The sequence below is a fragment of the Marmota monax genome, unplaced genomic scaffold (assembly GCF_021218885.2).
Source record: "Marmota monax isolate L192 unplaced genomic scaffold, Marmota_monax_Labrador192_F-V1.1 WCK01_AAM20220418_F8-fsc00021, whole genome shotgun sequence".
NCBI lineage: Eukaryota > Metazoa > Chordata > Mammalia > Rodentia > Sciuridae > Marmota > Marmota monax.
The window spans coordinates 26546064-26567528 of NW_026695228.1; the positions used below are offsets into that span (position 1 = coordinate 26546064).

A 21465-nucleotide genomic window follows, 5' to 3' on the forward strand; every position below is an offset into this window, starting at 1 on the left:
AGCCGGGGCCGGGGGCGAGCGGGCGGGCGGGCGCGCGCGCCGGGGAGGTGCGGGAGCACGTGACCGGCGGAAGCCCCGCCCTTTCGTCGCTTTTCTCTCGACGTAAGCCCAGCCGGAATAAGAGGGAGGAGCGGAAAGAGAAGGAGGTGTGTTCTGGTCACGTGGTGGGAATATAGTCTCTGGCTGGTCACGTGCCTCTGGTGCTGGTCCCACCCATTGACGTATTTGCTTTGTCACGTGACACTTGCGAATGCAAAAGCCGCCTTTTCCATATGACAAGTTCTTTGGCGTTTTCTTTTTTTCTGTGTTGATAGGCCTGCGTCACGTGACAAGATCGACCCTTTTTTTTCAATGGCGGTTTTCGAGCAGTTGTTGCCACGTGATACACGGAGGGACCGGACCTTCCCGCTGCTGCGCGGCTCCCATCTTAGTCGGTCTCTAGGAGTTCGTAGACGGAAATGCCTCCGAATGTCTGGCACATGTGTGTCTTCTGTGCTAGAAACGCTGTCCCGTGGGGATTCGGCCTCCAGTGGAGGGAGGCTGCGCTCTTCCCATCTTCTGCTGCAGACGAAGACGAAAAGATGTGTACGAGGAAAATCCGGACCGAGTCCCTCGATCTTGTAAATCAAGCCCAGACCGGCCCTGCAGGGCGCCCCACTTCTTTGGTACCGAAACCTTCCTCCGTGTAGAGCCCGCTGGTCTTTCCCGCCCGGAGCCGCCAAAGACGGGAGATGAGTTGGACGAGATCCTGCAGCCCTCCCACCCCTTTGGCAGTTTGGACAGACAGGGAGGGCCACACAGGTGAAGACCGCACTGCGGGGCTCCACGCCGTTCTTTGAAGAGACAGGCTGAGACTCAGGACGTTTAGCCAGGGTGCGCTTGGGCCCAAAAGTAAAGGCACTGGTGACCCGGTACCTTCCTAGCGTTGTGTGGCAGAATCTTCACACCCCGGTTCAGGTCCAGGGTCCTTGGAGCTCAACAGGAATAGTGGCTAGAAAGGTGACAGATGCAATAGAATAGACGTTATGATTGATGTATGTACATTCCATGTATGTATTATGTGTCAAAATAGTTCTGCGGTCATGTATGACTAAAAAAAATAAATCGTATGGCAAAAAAAAAAAAGGTGTCAGGTGCCATGCTTATTTGGGTCAGGAAGTATTGTATCCAACTACAACTAAAAATACTTTTTTTAAGTTGCTGAAGAAGGTGAGAAGATTTGGGGACGTAGGGAAACGAACAAAAACGTTTTAATAATGGATCTTCAGGTGCGGTGGCACATGCCTGTAATCCCAGTGGCTTGGGAGGCTAAGGCAGGAGGGTCATGAGTTCAAAGCCAGCCTCAGCAACTTAGCAGGACCCAAAGCAATACAGCGAGATCTTGTTTCTAAATTCTTTTTTTTTTTTTTTTTAAGTAGAATCAAGTCCTTGTCCTGGGTTTGAGTTCCCGGTGTGACCAAGGCACTGAACCTTCGTATCTTGTTAAAGTAAAATAAAGCATCGGCACAGTTATTTGTGCAGAATGAATCTCCCAAAATGATATTTAAGAACATGTTCTTTTATTAAGAACATAATGTGTAAAAATATGATTACCCAAATGGATGCCTGCTGTGCCTACTGCTTTTGTATTATTTACACTTTACTTAAGATTTTGTGTTTTTTATTTTTTGAGATAGGATCTTGCCTTGTCCCTGTATGGCTGAGATTAAAGAATTTTTAGTAGATCATATATTCACATAATATGAAGTGTCAAATGGGCGAAAAGATGAAAGAGTAAAGTCAATCTCCCTCAGGCATCCAGGACTCCTTTCTCTTGGCAGCCATTGTAAAAGTTTTGTCTCTACAGGAATTATTGATGTTTTCCACACAAATAATAGATGATGAGTACCTCTGACAGTTTTGGTTCATTTGATGTGTTTCAGAGATCATCTCATTCAAATAAACTTCTAGATTAAAAGAAAATGTGGGGGCTGGGGACGTAGCTCAGTTGGTAGAGTGCTTGCTTCATATGTACAAGGCTCTGGGTTTAATCCCCAGCACCATAAAAAAAGAAAAAGAAAAATGTGGTAACCTGAATAGGTCTTGTTTTCAGATAAAATTCACTACCTTACAGATGTTTCAAGGACACTGATGATAATGAATGGTAATAACAGAACCTAAGTTGTTTTTAACATACATGATCTTATTTGAAGAAAGACCAACAATACCTCTTTTTTACACTGGAAGGAACTTGCTGAGTCTCGAGGGACTTGCCTAAACTAACAGCGCTACCAAGTGGCAGAACAAGAATAGTTTCTAGTTTTTTTGACTCCCAAGCCTATAGGCCTTTTTCAGAGAACCTCCTGTTAACATTTCTGAAGAAAATATTTTTGTTCTCATTGTTTTCTTTTCATATCTTTTATGTTTCTTTTTTCCTTCTGAAGAAAATGCTGTTGAATGTCTTATTACTATAAAGCAGCTCCCATCAAAGGGGCCTGCAAACCCAATTAAGAGAAGGTAGATCACAGTCTTAAGCACAGACCTTGGATCAAACCAGAATCTCCTCCACGAGGAGCCCAGGACCAATCTGTAGTTACTCAAACCTTAAGGAATTGCTTGAGTACCTGGCAAGGAGCAGGTTCTTGAAAAAGCAGTCATGCTTATCATTGATACCTATTGACTGGCACCCCATCCTTCCTAGTCTTTTTTCTTTGATACTGGAGTTTAAATCCAGGGCCTCATTCATGCTAGGTAAGTGCTCTACCACTGAGTTACATCCCAGACCTTTATATTTTACTTCAGGGAAGGGTCTCACTAAGTTGCTGAGGTTGACTTAGCCTCCTGAGTAGTTGGAATTACAGGCCTGCACCACTATGCCAGGCCAACTTGCACTTTTATAAGACCCACTGGGCTGAGTTAGAAATGTCAAGAAAAGAACAGGCAAGGTGCTGCACACCTGTAATTCCAGTGACTCAGAAGGCTGAGGCAGGAAGATCATAAGTTCAAAGCCAGCCTCAGCAGTTTAGCAAGATCCTAAGCAACTTAGTTGAGACCCTGTCTCAAAAAAGGCTGAGGGGGGATGGTTTTGTAGCTCAGTGGTTAAGCATCCATGGGTTGAATCCCTTATACCTCCCCCCAAAAAATCCCCTGGGCGCAGGTTGGTAAAAGGTTTTCAGCCCAAACTGATGAGCCATATCCAACATTGCTCCCTGTCCACGTTACTCCTTGGCCACCATAAAAGGTAGAAGATGCAGGATGCCATCTGCCCTCTCTCCTCCCTGCATCCCTACCCTGACCCAGCCTCCAACCACTGTCCTTGATTTCCACTGCCCCAGGATTAACAGTCCCCTATAGGTATCATACTTCTCTATCATCTTGCCTTACAAGACACTCCCTGACATCTGTTTGTTCCCCCTTCTGCTTTTCCCACCTCACTCTCATTAGTTTGACAGATCCAGCCCCTGCTCTTGCTGTCCTCCATTGAGGGTGCTGCCAACCTCATTAACAACACTCCCCTCCATCCATTGCCTTCCTCATCTTTGAAGATTACAGGAGAGTTCCTGATCATACCCAGAACTCCCCTTGAAAGCTAGACTGCTGCTGCCTTCCTTTCATCTCAGGATGGACATAGGATGACCACACTGCTTTAGAGAACAATTCCTTTTCCTTGCTCACTCTGTAGTTCAAATGGCAGATCCTCCTGCCTGACTCCAAAACTAGGCCCAGTGCCCAAACATATTAAGAGTAATTCACCAGGGGCTGGAGTTGTACTTCACCTCGTTGGTAGAATCCTTGCATAGCACCTGTGGTTTTGATCCTCAGCACTATGTAAAAATATTGTGTCCATCTGCAACTAAAAATATATTAAAAAGAGAGTAATTCACCAAAATTAGGGTCCATGGAGCATGAAACCTGATCTTGAAGCCACAAGGTGTGGTTGAGGACAGAGATTAATATCCTGTTGAAAGAACTTGATAGAGAAAAAGACACCAACCCAGAAATAAGCTGAATCATGTCCGTAATTGCAGCAACTTGGGAGGCTGAGGCTGGAGGATTGCCAGTTCAAGGCCAGCCTCAGCCACTTAGCAACACCCTCAGCAATTTAGTGAAACCCTGCCTCAAAATCAAGCATAGAAGGGGATGGGGATGTGGCTCAGTGGTTAAGTGCCCTATGTGTTCAATCCTCGATACAGAAAATAAATAAATAAAAACATGGATCTGGAGATGTAACTCGGTGATAAAGTGTCCCTGAGTTCAATTCCCAATAACATATAGATAGAACCAGGTGCAGTGGCACATGCCTCTAATCTTAGCTTCTCTTGCTGTTCAGACAGGGACAAGTTTGAGCACAGCCTGGGCAACTTAACAAGAGAGTTTCAAAAACTGAAAAGAGCCCGCGATGTGGCTCAATGGTAAAACTCCCCCTGGGTTCAATCTCCGTACCAAAAAAAAAAATCATTTGCATGCTTCCAGCTTGAAATTATCAGGAGTTCAGATACACACATCGACCATCTGTTTGACAGGTCTGTTTTTTTTTTTTTTTGGGGGGGGGGTGTACCTGGGATTGAACTCAGGAGCACTGGACCACTGAGTCACATCCCCAGCCCTATTTTGTATTTTATTTAGAGACAGGGTCTCACTGAGTTGCTTAGCGCCTCGCTTTTGCTAACGCTGGCTTGGAACTCTTGATCCCCCTCTCTCCTGTCTTACAGGTGTGCACCACAGCACCTGACAACAGATCTGTTTTATTAGGGTGTTTTTACACCCTTGTCTGAGCATTGTGAAATGTTATTGCCCATACCCCACACCTGCAGCTCTTCCTCAGCAGCTATCCTTAGGCTCAGGGCACGGTGCCAGTGCCATTCTGACTGCACAGAGAATCAGAAGTCTCAGAATTCATGCTCCCCCATGGTAGCCTCTTATTGACTTTTCAGTGCAAGAATACACAAAGAATGCAATCCACATGCCAAGCTCACATCAGGATCAAGCAGTGGGCGCCTCTAAAGGAAAGTTTGTGACATTGCACCCTTGCCTTGTTGGTTTTCTTTTCTTTTCTTTTTTTTTCCCTTCCCTCTTCCCACCCTCCCTTACCCCTCCTCTTTGACTCCTTGCTTTCTTTCACATTCCACGTGTGACCACCTGAGTGCAGTCCACCACAATGTTTGGACCATTGTAGTAGTATCCTGTTAGTTACCTTGGCTTTTGTTTATGGTTTTTTGGTCCTGGGGATTGAACCCAGGAGCACTTTACCACTGAGCTACATCCCCAGTGCTTTTTATTTTTTGAGACACAGTCTTGCTATGTTGCCCAGGCTGGCCTTGATCTTACGAAGGAGAATTCTTGAAGGGGGGCATGATAAGAAGGTTCACAAGAGCCTTCTGTCCCCTGTAGGGGGAAACAATGTGTCTAGGAAGAGGGACCGGAACTGGGGAGCTGCTTGGCTGGACTACTGTGACCCAGATGATTGCTGATGGGAATTGAAAGCTGGGCAGGTGGAAAAAAGTGGGTGGGGTGAGGAGCTATGTTGGAGGCAGGTATGAGCTGGAGGTGAGGAAAAACCAGATTCAAATCATCCAGGCAAAAGTCAGCATATAACTAATTAGAACAAATTTAAAAAATTAAAACAAACAAACAAAAAGGACAGCATCCAGAGAGGTCAGTATCAGTACAGCGTAGAGACTGAGGACTTTGGAGTCAAGGAGGCGTGCATTGAAATACCTTCTTGGGCCTACAGCCATACCACCCTGAAAGTACCTGATCTCATCTGAAATGCCTTCTTGGCCCCTTTCCAACTGGGCATCCTTTAGCCATGTCACCAAACCTTTCTGCTTTCACTTTCATCCTTGGAAAATATAGAGTAATAGAAGTGGGGTGCTATGCACAACAGAAGAAGGATAGTTGGCCCTGTTTTTTTTTTTTTGCAAGTTCTGCATCTGCAGATTCAACCAACAGCATATGAAAAAAATTTTTTTAAGATGTTTTTAGGGGCTCGGGATGTGGCTCAAGCGCTCGCCTGGCATGCGTGAGGCATTGGGTTGGATCCTTAGCACCACATTAAAAAATAAATAAATAAAGATATTGTGTCCACCTAAAACTAAGAATTAAATATTTTAAAAAAAGGTGTTTTGGGGTTTGTAGGTCAGTGGTAGAACTTTTTTCTTTTTGCCTATCCTGCACATGGCCCTGTGTAATGCATCTATAATGAATAAGTACAGAGTTTTTTTCCTTGTCATTATTCCCTAAACAACAGCGTAACAACTATTTCCATACCATTTACATTGCATCAGGTATTACAAGTTGCCTAGAGATGACTGAGTCTACGGGAAGCTGTTCACATATTACATCATTATGTATAAGGGATTTGATAATCTGCAAATTTCAGTAGCCTAGTAAGCTGTAATAAATTCTCCATGGATACTGAGGGATGACTATACTCAAAATATGGTAAATGGGGTTGAAGATGTAGCTCAAGGTTATAATATATGCTTGCATAAACAAAAGGTTGTAAGGGCTGGGGTTGTAGATTAGTGGCAGAGCCCTTGCCTAGCATGCGTGAGGCACTGGGTTCAATCCTCAGCACAACATAAAAATAAACAGACAAAACAAACAAAAGTTGTAGATTGCATACCCATCACAGTTACACAAAAGTGGTTACTTAAGAATCGTCCATTGTTGGGCTTGGTGGTGCCTGCCTGCAATCCCAGTGGTTTGGAAGGCTGAGACAGAATTGCAAGTTCAAAGCCAGCCTCAGCAGCTGGGAGGTGCTAAGACTCTGTCTCTAAATAAAATACAAAATAGGGCTGGGGATGTGGCTCAGTGGGTGAGTACCCCTGCATTAAATCCCGGGTATCAAAAAAAAAAAAAAAAGTACAGGTGGGTTGCACATACCTATAATCCAGGAGACTAACCTTGTCTGGAAAAGGGACTGAAGAGCCAAGCATGGTGGTGCATGCTTATAATCTCAGCAGCTTGGGAGACTGAGGCAGGAGGATCCCAAGTTCAAGGCCAGGTTCAGCAACCTAGCAAGGCCCTAAGCAATTTAGTGAGACCCTGTCCCAAAATATAAAAAAGGGCTTGGATGTGGCTCAGTGGTTAAGCACCCCTTGGTTCAATCCCTGGTACCAAAAACAAACAAACAAACAACAAAAAAAAAACACGACTGGGTGCAGCTGAGTGGTAGAGCACTTGCCTAGCACGCTCAAGGCCCTGGGTACCACAAAAAATAAATAAACAAAAAGAAGAGAAGAAAGGAAAGAAGGGGAAAAGGAAATAAGGAAGGGAAAAAGGAAAAATAACTAAATTCCAGGGGAGGGAAATGAATATCCTAACCTTGTAGAGCAGATGGCCTGGAGACAATGACAACAGCTGGCACCAGGGGGCAGCAGCAAGCCTTCAGGGAGCAAGACAGATCAAAAGCGGCTGGGCTAGACTATGGGGCCTCAGGTGAGGTGCACTGGGACAAAGATCTGAGGGATGTGCTCAGGACTGGTGACTGAAGAGGTGGACGGGAGGTGGCTGCCTTGTGCACTCCAGGGATCATAGCAGAAGGGCCATTTTTCAGCCAGCTGCCTCCAGGAGAAACTTGAGCAGCTTCAGTGGAAGAATTTGGGGCAGAGTTCAAGGCCAGCAGACAGTGGGTTTCCTGCCCTTCCTTCTTCCCCAACTTTGAGAATCCCAGAGCACTGGAAGCTGGGGTTCCCCCATCATCCTCTCATTCCCCCCACAAACATGCCAAGCCCAGACCTGTACAATAGGCACTTTATTAGTGGTTGGAATGCAATTAACAGATGCATAGAGCTGGGCAGACAGGAAGGGGATGGCAGGTGGCAGGCACAGAGATGGGAGACCACAGGCTGGGAATCCTCCCTCTCTGGGATCCTGATGGATAGTGCTGATGGTGCCCATGTGTGAAGGCATGAAGTGGGGGTAGGGGTTGCTGGGTTTGTGGTGGGCAAAGGGGGAACCAGACAACCGGGTCCCCTGAGTTCAACAGTTTGGCAAAAGGATCCCCAAGGTAGGCGAGTAGGCAGAGGGCCCTGTTAGCCCAAGGCACCTGCCCCACCCACCCCTGTCCCCTGAAAACCATCCCTTAGGTGGATTCAGTTTCTTTTCTCTCTTACAAAGAGAGCAGTGTCAATAACTGGCAAAGGAGGGCGGGAGGCATCGGGTCCAATTCTCCAGCCAGGCAACAGGCCAGCAGGTTTCCATTAAGCAATCATTAGCATCTCCTTTGGCGTGCTCTGGTGGTCAAGCCTACTTCCTGCTGCCACTCCCAACATCTGGCCCCATCTCCTCTCATCAAGGGCTCTCCTCAATGAGTCCCCCGCAATATGGCCTCTCTAGTCGGGACTTAGTTACTGCAAGCACACACTCCCAGCCCAGCCACACCCAGTAGGGGGTGGGGACAAATGAAGGCACTCCCTGGCAGCTCCATCCCAGCTGTGGAGACAGATGGAATAAAAGCTAATAGACCCTTTAATGCATGTCCAAGTTAAAAAATAATAATAAAGAAATGCATCCGGCGGCCCTTGAGCCGTGGAGATGGGTTTCAGTCCTGGCTAGAGAGGCAGGGGGAACTTGGAACTCAAGTTCAGCACAGCCGCTGCTCTCTCATATACAATCTCAGTCCTTCCCATTGTTCTCCCACTGTGGTCTAAGAAGAGGACAGGAAGCATGAAGGAGCTGGCAGAAGTCTGGCCACCTCCCATCCCAGGCATCAAGAGGCTACACCGGATTTGTCCCCATCCAGGTCAGTGAGAGCTAAAGTGACTCATTTCATCTCAGTCTTGCAGGGCTGCTGTGGAAACTCCGAGCACCCCTTGGCATAGGGAAGAGATACCCCAAATCCTCCAGGTCCCCAGAAACTGGCAGTAACTAGATCATGAAGAGGGGGCAGAGAGGCAGTGACAGGACTTCAGGCAACTCCGATGGGCTGGGGGTACTGACCCAAGCCGCCGACCAAGCACCCAGTTGGAGGGCTCTGGAGAGGCAGGGGAGGCCGGACCTTTAGGACTCTGCCACCTTCTTGTTGGTCTTGTTCAAGAGCTTCTTGAGAGCGGAAGACATGAAGTAAGGCCTCTCAGCTGACCCATCGTTTCTCTCCAGATCCTCCACTGCAGAGAGAGGCCCCAGAGCAGGTGGCATGAGAGAGAGTCCACAGGCAGGGGCCTCGGGGACAGGGTGAGGGGATGAGGGCCATAGAGAAGCCTCAGAGGGTTAGAAAGCAAGACACACTAGGACCAGAGGGGCAGTCTGTAGTGGGCTTGGGAAGGGACCACATGATCCCACACTCCCAGGCAAGGGAGCCCCCCCACATGCACCTCCCCCAGCCTACGGGGACGACACCTGGCTCCCAGGCGTCTCCCTCACTCTCTACTCCTCGACTTCCTCCTGCTTGCCCTCCTCCGCACTCCCCTTTAACAGGATGTCTCTCAGCTCGGGCGACATGAAGTAGGGTCGCTCCTGAGAGCCGTCATTCCTCTCAAGGTCCTCACCTGGGCCCCCCAGGAACCGGCGGGGGAAAATGGGGTAGTCAGGAAAGGAGGGGGAAAGGGAGGCAGGGGAAGAACGGGGAAGCCAGCAGGCATGGAGGAGAGGAAGAGAAAAGAAAAAAAAACAGACAGACGGAGAGACCAGAGTTAGTGGCAGCCATAGATCCACCCCCAACAAAGCCAGAAATCCAGAGCTGAGGACCCAGGGGCAGAGGGTTCCAGCTGTAGCCCAGGTTGGGGGACCACGGGATGGAGCAGCTCCGTGCAGTGAGGAAGCCAGGAAGGCATGCTAGGGCCCCGGGACAAGGGACAACCTGGGGAAGCGGAGGGCACTGAACACTGATGTGTGCCCACTGGAGGGAGATGGCATGACCCACGGGAAGGAGGGATTTGGGGCCCCATGAGGGCTGGGGTGAGAGGTCACTCACAGAAGCAGAGGAATAACGTATCCACACACATGCCGTAGACGCTGAAGAAACCATGGGCAATCAAGTAGGACCCAACAATCACCGTCTGGGGGAGGGGAGATGGCTTGTTTCTGCCCCAGCTCTTGCCCAGAACAAGCCCCACCCACCAAGTCCTTCCTAGACTGCCATCGTGTCAATCCCCTGTTGATAAGCCCTCTTTGGAATAACAACTTCTCACCACTGCTGACAGGATCCCAGGGCCCAGGCTGCTGTCCTGACTTAAGTGTAATTCATGCCTCATCATCTTTCTGCTTTCAGCTTAAATAGCGAGTCCTCAAGTACCACCTACTCCAGAAGTTGCCTCCAACACCTAGACCCTGTTTTGGGCTCTCCTGGCATTATGCACCCTACCTCAGGCCTGCATTCAGCTTCAATTTCATACATGTTTTTAGGGAATTATAGGTTTAATAACTACTAGACTGTATGGGTGTATTTATTGCTATATCCCTAGCAATTTGGAGACTCCTAGGGCCTTGGGAGTCCGATAAACATTTGTTGACTGAAGTTGACTTTAGAGAGATTAAAAACTTTGCCCAGTTACTCACCCTAGAATTAACAAATACAGGAAATAAGATTAAAAAAAAAAAATCTAGGTCACTGGGCCCCAAGGCCTGTACTGCTCTTGGGATGGAGACTCAACCCTTCCAACCCTGTCAACTCCTTATCCTCCTCTCTAGCTCCTTACTCTCACATCAACACACTGGTCTCCTCGCTGCTCCTGGTGCAGGGTCCTGTCTCAGGGCCTCTGTACTTGCTGTTCTCTCTGCCTAGCAGTCACCTACAGCTTCAGATCTCAGATTCAGTATCATTTGCATGAAGTCACCTGGACCCCTTGACCTACCCAGATCCTTCGCCTCAGACCCTAATGATTCCCTATAGTGTGTAAATATGCCGACAACATGTCCCAGATGGCAATTTACACTCACCAATATCATTCTCTTCTTTTTTTTTTTTTTTTTTTTAAGGTTCTGGTGACCAAACCCCAGGTCTTGATCATGCCAGGTAAGCACTCTACCCCTGAGCTAAATCCCCAGGCCCTTTTTTTCATTTTTGAAACAGGGTCTCACTAAGTTGCATAGAGCCTTGCTAATTTGCTGAGGCTGGCCTTGAACTTTTAATCCTTCTGCCTCCGCCTCCTGAGTCATTGGGAATACAGGCCTAGGCCACCTCACCTGGCTTGCCAGTACTATTATTGATTGATTGATTGATTGTGTGCCACCAAGCCTGGCCCAATAAATTCTTTTTTATTATTATTATTTTTGTGTGTGTGTGATGCTGGGGATTGAAGCCAGGGCTTTGTGCATGCAAGGCAAGCACAATACCAACTGAGCTATATCCCCAGCCCCCAATATTAATTCTTAATTAATGTCTGTTTACCTCTAAATTGTAAAGCCTCTAAAGGAAAGGACATCTACAAAAATGTTTATGGGCTGAATAAATATTCAGTCCATCTGACTTTCATCCACATCTGTCCAAAGGAGGCCAAGCATGTCCCAACACCTCCTTATCCCCAGACTTCTATCTGTCCCCAAAGATCTCCATACCAGTATTGGGACCCAGTAATAATTGAGAGGTGGTGCTGTATCTTGCACGATCCTGATACGATGGGTGAAGAAGAAGAAAGCAAGGATTCCTGGAGGTAGGGGAAAGAACACAAAGATGGTTGAGAGTTCTGGCTATAGGAAAAGAGCTCCTCAAGGTGACATTTATCATAGAAGAGATGGAGCATGATGGCATTTCACAAGTCACTCCCAACAGGCTGCCATACTATGACAGGTGGGGTAGTGGCACTCACCCACACTGCCCACGATCAGAAGTTTGCCCAACAGGAAGAGGAAGTCGGTAACTTTGTCTAGGACGGCCACTCTGCAGGGAACAGTGAGGGGCAGATGTGAATATTGGCTCAAGGACTGGGGAGAGAGGGAAGCAACAGGAGGGAGGTGTCTTCCCTGACCTGATGATGTTTCTCATGAGCAGGAAGAAGGCATTCCTAGCTGAGGTGCAGAAGTTGGTGCCGTAGATGGCGATCTGGAAGGGAGGAGGAAGGATCAGGCCCACTGGGTAGGGAACTCACCAGGCAGGAACTGGTGAGTTCATTCTCCGTCGGTCTGGGCCACTCACCATGATGTAGGCATTCCTGTTGAGGAATTTGATGAACTTCTCCAGGCACCAAAAGCAACACTTGAGACAGGTCATGAGAAACTTGGCAAACTTGTTCTCCGCAGCTGGAAGAGAAAGAAAGGGATGCAAAAGTGGATAGAAATTCAAGAGTCCTTGGCCCTGCAATAATGAATGAGCCAATTGTAAAGCTCTTTAGCCCCGCCCCCAAGACACTCAATCTCTGAACACACACTGCTGCACAGGCCCCGCCCCCAAGCCCAAGCAGAAGCCTCATCCCGCCCTCCTTGCTGGAGCCAATGGTGGCTCAGGCCTCTTGGACCCACCCCTCGGGAACCAATCACGTCAGCCCCTCAGCTCCCCACCCCAACAGGCACAAACCAATTATGTTCCCATCCCTTTTTTTTTCACCCACCACCAAGCAAGAAGGAATCCCCAGATCTTCACATAGTCCCGCCCCCAGCAAGAGACAATAACAGCCGTGGCGGGACCACACCTTTCAGGCGCTGATCCAAATACTCAAGCATCACTCGGATGATCTGCACAATGGCCAGAATGAGGGCACCAAAGGCCAAGGATCCTGTGTGGTACCTGTGGGCAGAGGAAATGGTCAGCAGCTGGCCAGAACACCTCCACCCCAATCCATCCCCAGCCCTGAACTACCTGAGTGCCCGGCCAAAGGCAGAGAAGAGCGGGAAGGCTGGCAGGTCGTCTGGCTTGCGCATGGCCCAGTAGTAGGAGGCAAATGCCCCAGCCAGTGTGACCTGGCCCAGCGCCAGCACGAAGTTGGCCAACCAAAAGAACATGAAGGCATTGAAGATCTGCAGGCCCAGCAGCGCACGGTGGTAGCCCGACTCACCGCCATAGAAGGCGAACTGGCAATGCGCGTTGGGGCATAGGCGGGATTCATTGGAGGAAGGGAAGGTCTGGGAGAGGGACACAAGACCAAGTCAAAATACAGGGGCCAGGAGTTCAGTTGGGCTCCGGGCATCACTGAGTGGCCAGTCAGGTTAGACCATAGGATAAGACAGAAGTCATGAGGATCAAAGTGCCATCAAGGAATTGGAGTTCATGTTAGGGGCTGGTGGAACACAAGAAGTGGTTCTAAAAACAAGAACAGTCATCATAGTGGTCGAGAAAAGGGTGCAGGCACAAGACATGAAGTGAAGGGGGAACAAGATGTGTAGTTCAGCACCCAAAATGGGGGAAAGGCCAAGTGTATCACTTCCCAGTTTGTTCAGAAAAGTTGCCAGGTCCAGGCTTGGGGGGTCTCTTCAACTCCATGTCACTGATACCCAGTACAGTGCAAACAGCAGGTGCCAAATGTCTGCCATATGATCTCCAAGTAGGGATGAGAGGTTTCAAAATGTCTGAGAGCTGCTGGGGCGATACCTGCCCTCCCTACCCAGGGAACACCCACCTCAGGGTTGCAGGTTTTCCCAGCTAGTGAGCAGGTGGCATCATCCAAAATCTTATAGACAGCTTCATTAGAAGTGGACAGGAAGCTAGAGGCTCATTAAGGAACTTGAAATCTGGGCCTGGGAACCCTAGGGGCTTATGAGAAAGGATACACACCCCCACCACCACCTCCATCACCACCATGATCCAGCCCTGTCCCCCAGGCTGTCAGAAATAGGGTCTGGAGATGGATACACAGCAGTGCTGGCCCAGTATGCGATGCAAAGACACAGCAGGAAGAAGGTGACCAGAGGGTACAGCAGGGAGCACATAACGTATCCCACAGCCCTGGGGAAGAGCAGAGACAGAGACATCAAGACCTGAAGAGACTTAGGGAAAAACCCAGCCAGGTCCCCTCCTGTGCTGGACCCCACCTGCTGGCTTCTTTGATGAGTGCAATGGCGATGAGAATTCTCTTCCGGAGAAAGATGAGCAGCAAGATGATGACCACTTCAACAATGCTCAGAATGATCACTGTAAGAGGCAGAGGATGAGCCGTTTGGGCTCCCCACTATCGCCCAGGCTCCACCAGAGGCAGGATTAGGGGGCTTCAACTCACTGAAGGCCATCCAGGTCTGCCGTAAGTGCAAGTACACCCGGAGGTCTGTCTGGAAGCCAAGGTCCACCAGGGAGACATCAGAGCCGGCCTCCCCACGCAGCCGGGCATACTCCATGTAGCAGTGAAATATTCCTGCACAGAATCACCACCTTAGCCCAGCAACTCCATTGTGTAGATATACCACATTTTCTTTTTCTTTTCCTTTTTCTGGTACCAGGAATTGAACCCAGGGGCGCTTAACCACTAAGCCACATCCCCGCCCATCCCCCTTTTCTTTATTTTTAATTTTGAAACAGGGTCTCACTAAGTTGCTCAGGGCCTAAGTTGCTGAGGCTGGCCTTGAACTTGTGATCTTGGTGCCTTGCCTGTACCCCTTAGCTCTTTGTAAAACAAAATTGTAGGACAAGGGTGCAGCGTGGTGGTAGAATGCTTTCCTGGCATGGACAAGGTCCTTGGTTCCATCCCCAGCACCGCAAAAAATAAATTATAAATAAAAATGTAAGTACAGTTATTAAGAACAAATCAAGTCACCTAAAATGCCAGCACCCAACCAGAAACCACTATTAACCTGAACATTTGAATACTGTGTCCTCAGATGGGAGGACACACCAAGCAAGTTGAAGTGAAGCATCAGCATATGAAGCACTGGTTTGGGAGTGAAGCCTCCAAATTCCAAAGTCCTGCTCTAAACAAGCCCTTCCCCTGATTTTATCCTCACATTGTCTCCTTCTCATTAAGCCTCCAAACTAGTAAATACTAATTATCCCCATAACACGAAGAAAGAAATTGAGGCACAGTGAGGCTTAGTCACTTGCCCAAGGACACAGAACTAGGAAGTGACAGAGCAAGAATTTGATCCCCTGCTAGTGTAGGTACCCCTTTCCCTGGTGCTAAAAAGCCTTCTTGAGAATGTCTTTTGGTGTTGATAAAATGCTGACCTAGGTCCTAGTTTGGAAAGCTACAAATAGCCAGAGATTTGGGGGATATTTGTTTGTTTTGAGCAGTCCTGGGGAAGAAATCCAGGGCTTTGGCCATGCTAGGCAGGTGCTCTAACACTGAGCTGCAACCCCAGCCCTTAGTCTGGTTTTTGTTTGTGGCACTGGGGACTGAACACAAGGGGACTGCACATGCTAACAAGTACTCTACCAAAGAGCCACATCCCCAGTGCCAGAGAGCTGGATTGAACCCATCCCCTATTGAGGGCACCGAAGCTGTTTTCAACTGGCAGCTCTTATAAACAGGTCAAAGGGCATGGGCATTCTGTAGACTGTAGGCAAGGGTGGATACAGAAGGGGAGAGACACACCATAGCCCAGCACCAGAATCACCATGACGATCATCACCCAGACCATAATGCCAGCCAAGAAGCGCAGCAGGATGATGAAAAGGAGGCTCAGCACCATGGCGATGACCAGGCCTCTGGGGGATAAAATAGGGACATTAGAAGATCCTATCCTACAAGAGCCTCAGATGGGGCAGCCAGGGGAGAGCCACCTTCCCTCTAACTCACATGACAATCCAGTACCAAGAGACGGTATAATCTTCAAATATCCGCATGGCCAGCTGTCGTGCCTCCAGAACGACATTGGCCTTTCTGGGGGAAGATAGGAGAGGCTCAGGACAGACACCCCTCCTGGCCCAGGGTATGCCCTCTCCCAGCCAGGGCAGTATGACACTAATGTGGGGGCCTCAATCCTCACTTGGCACCCTCCACCAGTTCTGTGATGTTCTTCCGAGAGCCGTGCCCATCTTCATAGGTCGTCTCGTTGCCCACCATGAGGACCCCTTTGTGAGCATGGATGGCTGGGAAGCATCGCCGGGCCACTGGAGGCAACAGGGGACACGAGCTGTCAGGCTGAGCCCTGCAGACCTTCCCCCACCCCAGCCTGGCCTTATGGAACTCCAGACTAACAGGGTTTGCTGGGGGTGAGAACAGCAGGACAGTCACCATCTCGAAGCACCTCTGCCACACCCTGCCAAGAGAAAGAGGGAAGAGGCAATCCCCCAGGCTGGCACCACTAGATGCATGCCTGAGCGCCCAGGGCAGCTTCCTGCTCACCTTATTGTTCTGGAAGCCAGGAACACAGAACTGCTTGTAGTACTCGAAGTCCCGACTATTTCGGGCACTCAGGAAGGTGAGGTAGCGGTCGGGGCATTTCTCCACACAGATCTGGGGGCAGAAAGACGACAGCAGACTCAGTCAAGACAGACAGCAGATCCCCACTTAGGGACCAGGTTCCACCCCACATTTATGGGGCACAGAAAGTGAACAGGAGAGCAAAGCGGAGAGGTGGGGACAAGTTACCTGTGGGGTGGGACACTGGAATTCCAGCAGGACCAGGGGGCTGGCACACTTCACAATGTTGAAGTAGAACAGGAAGGGTTTGTTCCTAGGATTGGAGAAAGGAGAATAGAAATAAATAGTCAAGGCTTCTCAACCCGCCCACACACATAAAAATCTTTATGAAAACAACCAATGAAAACCAGAAGCCAGGCCTCTGTCGTCCCAAAGACTTGGGGTATTGGGCAGGAGGATGGTAAGTTCAAGTTCAGCCTGGGCAACTTAGCAAGATTCTATCTCAAGATAAAAATGAAAAAGGACTAGAGATGTGGCTCAGTGGTAGAGAGTCCCTGGGTTCAATCCTCCGTAAAAACAAATGAACAAAAATAAAATCTCGCAGCAGTTGTTCCATGACAGACACTATCCAAACTCTGTTCAGGTCGTAGATCGTCAAACTCAAAACAGAAGAAAAGGAGGCTCAGAGGCCGAGGGCATGGCTCTGTGGTAGATGGTACAAACTTGAAGCCCTGGCTGGGTCCCCACCACTTGCACATGCAAAAAAAAGGAATAAGTAGAGACTTGCCTTTCTTGTTCTCTAAACAGCACGATACACTAACGTTTATGTAGCATTTATATTGTATTGTGTACTCGAAATCATCTTACATGATGAGAGGTGCTGAAGTCTACTGAAGGATGTGCCTTGATCCTGAGCAAATACTATTCCCTTTATTGAGAGACTGGAGCGTCCAATCATTTTGCAGGGGGTCCTGGAAGAAACCACCCTTGGGTGCTGAGGGACGACTGTACTTGTGGACTGGATTAATAATGGACTGGACAGGGAAAGCCCAGAACCACCCCCTGTTCTTATGAAGCCCTTCTGCCCACCAGGGGAAGCCCACTCACGCATTTTTTGTGCCTTTCTGCCCGCAGAACTCCCCACGGCTGTCAGTAGGATAGATCACCTTTCGAGGGTCCCCATGGGTCCAAGCTGTGGAGGGATTCAGCCACCTTTGAACAGCAGCCCTCCCCCTGCCCCAGAGGCTGCACTGTCCCCTCCCACCCTAGAACCCACCTTCTCCTAAGGGCTCCTCTACTCACCTATGATGCCCACGGCCACATAACCCACAATGGCCAGAAGAAGCAGCACACAGCAGATGACATCCGTGCAACCCCTGGAACAGAGGGAGGGTGTCAGGGCAAGGGTCCATTGGCCCTTATATACCTGTTTCCATGCATAATATACATTTCCCTGAGTAGCTTGAATGCTGTGCCAAAGGGTATATGCATTTTACGTTTTGATATCTAAATGCTGCGCTGTCCTCGAAAGAGGGTTATGACAGGAATGTGAAGCTTTCTCGTGCTTCAGTGTTCATTTCCCCACATCATTTCCTTTTTCTTCTTTCGGTACTGGGAATTGAACACAGGGACACTTTACCACTGAGTCACATCTCCAGTCCTTTTTATCTTTTATTTTATATTTTGAGACAGGGTCTCACTAAATTGTTTAGGGTCTCACTAAGTTGCCAAGGCTGGCCTCGAATTTGCCATCCTCCTGCCTCAACCTCCTGAGGGGCTAGGATTAGAGGCATATACCACTCCACCTGGTTATTTTACCACATCTTTACCAGCAATTTCTAGTAACATTTTGTCCATGTGTGCAAGGTTTACTGGGAATTTTTTTCCCTAAAATTAAAATTTGGGGGGGCAGTGAGTGTAGCTCAGTGGTAGGGTGATTGCCTAGCATGCCTCTGGCTTTGGGGTCCATCCCCAGCACTGCAAAAAACAAACAAACCAAAACCAAAAAAATTTTTTTAAAGAATTAAGTTTTGGGAACAAAGAGATTTACATTAAGAAAATTTTATATTCCAGTTGGGCACAGTGATGCACACCTGTAATCTCAGAGACTCAGGAGGCTGAGCAGGAGGATCACAAGTTCAAGACCAGCCTAGGCAATTTAGAGAGACCCTGTCATAAAACAGAAAAAGAGTTTGGGGGTGTAACTCAGTAGTAGAGCACCCCTGAGTCCAATCCCTAGTACCAGGAGGTAAAAGAAAATAGAAAATTGGGCTGGGGATGTGGCTCAAGCGGTAGCGCGCTCGCCTGGCATGCCTGTGGCACGGGTTCGATCCTCAGCACCACATACAAAGATGTTGTGTCCGCTGAAAACTAAAAAATAAATATTAAGAATTCTCTCTCTCTCTCTCTAAAAAAAAAATAGAAACTTCACATTTTCAATTACCTCTCCAAAAAACTGTACCAGCCAGTTATAGATGTATGAATCTGTAGTCCCCACTACCCAGAAGGATCACTTGAGCCTAGGAGTTTAGGCCAGACTGGGGAATATGGCAAGACCCTATCTCAAAAATAAATAAAGACTAGCAGGGCTTGATGGTGCAAACCTGTAATCCCAGCTATTCTGGAGGCTGAGGTAAGAGGATCTCAAATAAAGTCAGTTTGAGCAATTTAGTGAGAAACTGCCTCAAAAGAAAAGATCAGGGCTAGGGATATAGCTCAGTGGTAGAATACTTGCCTAGCCATTTGCAAGATCCCAAGTTGGATACCCAGTATTGCAAAAAATAAATTAATAAATAAAGACTGCACCAATTAATTTCAGAGCAGAATATGTGTCAATCTTTTATCTGTGCTAATCTCTGATGGGGAAATACAATCTGTTATTCTTTTAAATTACATTATTTTATTTTTTCCTGAAGTTGAGCGTTTTTTTTCTTAAGTTCATTGTCTACAGTACTTCTTGTCCTGCCAATGATCTGATCCCATCATTTGTTTGTTTTTAAAATCCATTTGCAAAGTTGGAAGTGTAGCTCCATGGAAAAGTTGATCCCCACTACCAAAAAAAAAAAAAAAAGATGGAGAGACAAGAAATCTAGTCAGGTGCAGTGGTGCACATATGTAATCCAGAGACTTGAGGCTGAGGCAGGAGAATCACAAAAAGTTCAAGGCCGCCCTCATCAAAGTAACTTAGTGCGATACTGTCTCAAAACAAAAATAATAATAAAATAAAATAAAAAGAGGTGGAGACGTAGCTCAGTAGTAGAGTGCCCCTGGGTTCAAAAAAAAAAAAAAATCTGTAAGGTCTTCTTTGTATATTACAGAAATCAGTCCTTCCATCAGGTTGCAAATATTTATCACCAGTCTACTGGAGAACAGAAGGGAGGAGAGCAGAAACAAGAGTTGGGCCAGTATAAGCAGGAATAGCATCGCCTGCTGCCAGGAATCCAGAGCCCTTACCTGTTGTAAATGGGTCCTTTGAAGGTAGGATCGTACTTCTGGGGAGTTCCTGAAAGTCAACAGGATTAAGCTAGGTAGGTCAGAAAATCTGAACTAAGAACAGGCTGCGAAACCCATTGCCCCAGATGACCGTAGGTGTGCTTTGCGTGGGCAGGAGTAAAATTTAGAACGCTAGTGCAAATTTTTGGCACCACTGTACCTCCAGGCCACCACACCCAAGTCCCCAGTCAGTGCATACCACTGCCCGGGGCGGGAGAGCCCCTCATAGTTACCAGCGAGATTATCAGCCGGCGGCTGACCAGAGGTGGAACACCAGGAAGGGAACCTGGCGGAAAGGGAAGGTTCAAGGTGACATGAGGGCAGGGGGCTTCTGCAGCGGAAGGGGCTACGGAAGCAGGTCCTTAGGGGAAGGGGGGTTGGAGGCACGAAGGAGAGGCAGCTCTGGACAGAACTGGGGTGAGGGAGGCTGGCAGGGGATGGGGACTCAGGCAGAGATCTGCAATTCCGCTCCAGCCTCTAGTGGTCTTTCCTCCCGTCCCCGAGGTCCCCCGGCTGCGCCTTCCAAGGAGCCAGCCCCGGGGCGCGGGACGGGGCTCAGCCTACCGTGCTTCCCGTAGTAATCCTGCCGATCGCCCCCCATCCCTGCGGGCGCCGGGCCCCGACGGCGCCCTCCAGCTCCCGCGCCCTCGCAGTCCCGGGGTCTGGACGCGCAGACGTCCCGAGAGACACCCGGAGCTAGCGAGCGAGCGACTGGCGGCGGCTCCTCCCAGCCAAGTGCCAGGCTGGGCGGCCCAAACCGGTCAGACCGGCCCGAGCCAAGGGACAGAGGGGAGGGACGGAAGAGGGGGCCGATCCGGGCAGCAGCTGCTCCCGCCACTCACCAACCGCCGGATTTAGCCCTCCCCGCCCCCCACACCAGCCCAGCCCCCACCCGGGAACCCGGTGGCTTCACCCTGGGGCCTCAGCCCACCCTGCTGCCACCCACCTAGCGACACCGCAAGGAACAGTTTCCAACCCTAAAGAGGCGCCTCCACTGTTCCATTCTGCAGATGTAGAAACTGAGGCAGACAGCTGGGCCCCAACAACCAACTGTGAATTACTGGGATAGAAAACTCAAACCGGTGAAGGAGTTTTATTTATTTTAGTCTTTTTCTTTTTTCTTTTTTGAGACAGAATCTCCCTCCCGGGCTCCAGCAATTCTCCTCTCTCAGCCTCCCACTAGCTTGGACTACAGATCCACCACCCAACAAGGCCTCCCAATCTACTTTTCAAGGACAGTTGTACACAGAACAGTCCACCACACAGTTATCATGGTATTATACAGTCCCCGTGGGGGTGTCTTCAGCAATGTGGGGTCTACATTCAGTGTGGTGAGATTCCTACATTTGGTGTTCCATAACTGTAGCAGTTGCTACCTCAGTGAAACACCCTAGAAGGGGGCTCTGGTCACTGACTTAGTTTGCCCCTAGAGAAAATGCCACCTCCCTTGTTGGCCTCCAGCTAAGGAGGCCCTGCCTGACCCCTGGACCACAGGCTTCAGCAAACAGGCGAGGCCCAAGGCGCTAAGCCATGCCCTTGGGTGACCAGGGCTCCCAAAGAAACCGTGTGGTTCCTGAAGTCCCTGCCAGCCCTAAGGCCAGCTGGTCCCACCCCACCCAGTCTGAGCAGTGGACAGATATCAGGCTGGTCCCAGGCCACAAGCCTCATCTGTTCCTGGCTACCTGGTCCATGGGGGACACTCAAACTCAAGACCCCACCTACAGGGTCCTCACTGACAACTCTAAAATGTCTGCTTCCTCACACGGGTCTCACCCCACATTTGTGAGGCACCTCCCTCCCCTCACCCCACATGGCGGTCTCACTG

The 21465-nt window shown here is 49.0% G+C and overlaps 1 protein-coding gene across 5 annotated transcripts in view; it reads right to left on the reverse strand.

Annotated features, from left to right (window-relative positions):
* Positions 1 to 7719: 7719 nt before the first annotated feature.
* The window catches only part of Slc44a2 (solute carrier family 44 member 2), a 32145-nt gene continuing 18399 nt past the window's right edge, over positions 7720 to 21465 (reverse strand). Inside the window, exons 1-23 of one of the 5 annotated variants that reach the window (XM_046436906.2) lie at positions 20205 to 20377; positions 19602 to 19650; positions 17451 to 17524; positions 17256 to 17340; positions 16377 to 16461; positions 16131 to 16241; positions 15984 to 16044; positions 15772 to 15895; positions 15582 to 15665; positions 15378 to 15490; positions 14073 to 14204; positions 13888 to 13987; positions 13709 to 13801; positions 13476 to 13560; positions 12719 to 12981; positions 12552 to 12646; positions 12059 to 12162; positions 11892 to 11965; positions 11733 to 11803; positions 11482 to 11570; positions 9899 to 9983; positions 9349 to 9473; positions 7720 to 9092 (exon numbers count right to left, since the gene is read on the reverse strand). In XM_046436906.2, the coding sequence (XP_046292862.1) occupies positions 9352 to 9473; positions 9899 to 9983; positions 11482 to 11570; positions 11733 to 11803; positions 11892 to 11965; positions 12059 to 12162; positions 12552 to 12646; positions 12719 to 12981; positions 13476 to 13560; positions 13709 to 13801; positions 13888 to 13987; positions 14073 to 14204; positions 15378 to 15490; positions 15582 to 15665; positions 15772 to 15895; positions 15984 to 16044; positions 16131 to 16241; positions 16377 to 16461; positions 17256 to 17340; positions 17451 to 17524; positions 19602 to 19650; positions 20205 to 20241 (2136 nt within the window). In that variant the 5' untranslated portion in view covers positions 20242 to 20377 and the 3' untranslated portion in view covers positions 7720 to 9092; positions 9349 to 9351. Of the gene's footprint in view, positions 9093 to 9324; positions 9474 to 9898; positions 9984 to 11481; positions 11571 to 11732; positions 11804 to 11891; positions 11966 to 12058; positions 12163 to 12551; positions 12647 to 12718; positions 12982 to 13475; positions 13561 to 13708; positions 13802 to 13887; positions 13988 to 14072; positions 14205 to 15377; positions 15491 to 15581; positions 15666 to 15771; positions 15896 to 15983; positions 16045 to 16130; positions 16242 to 16376; positions 16462 to 17015; positions 17120 to 17255; positions 17341 to 17450; positions 17525 to 19601; positions 19651 to 20204; positions 20378 to 21465 lie in introns of those variants that run through there. The other 4 variants (XM_046436905.2, XM_046436907.2, XM_046436908.2 and 1 more) reach the window with 4 other exon arrangements.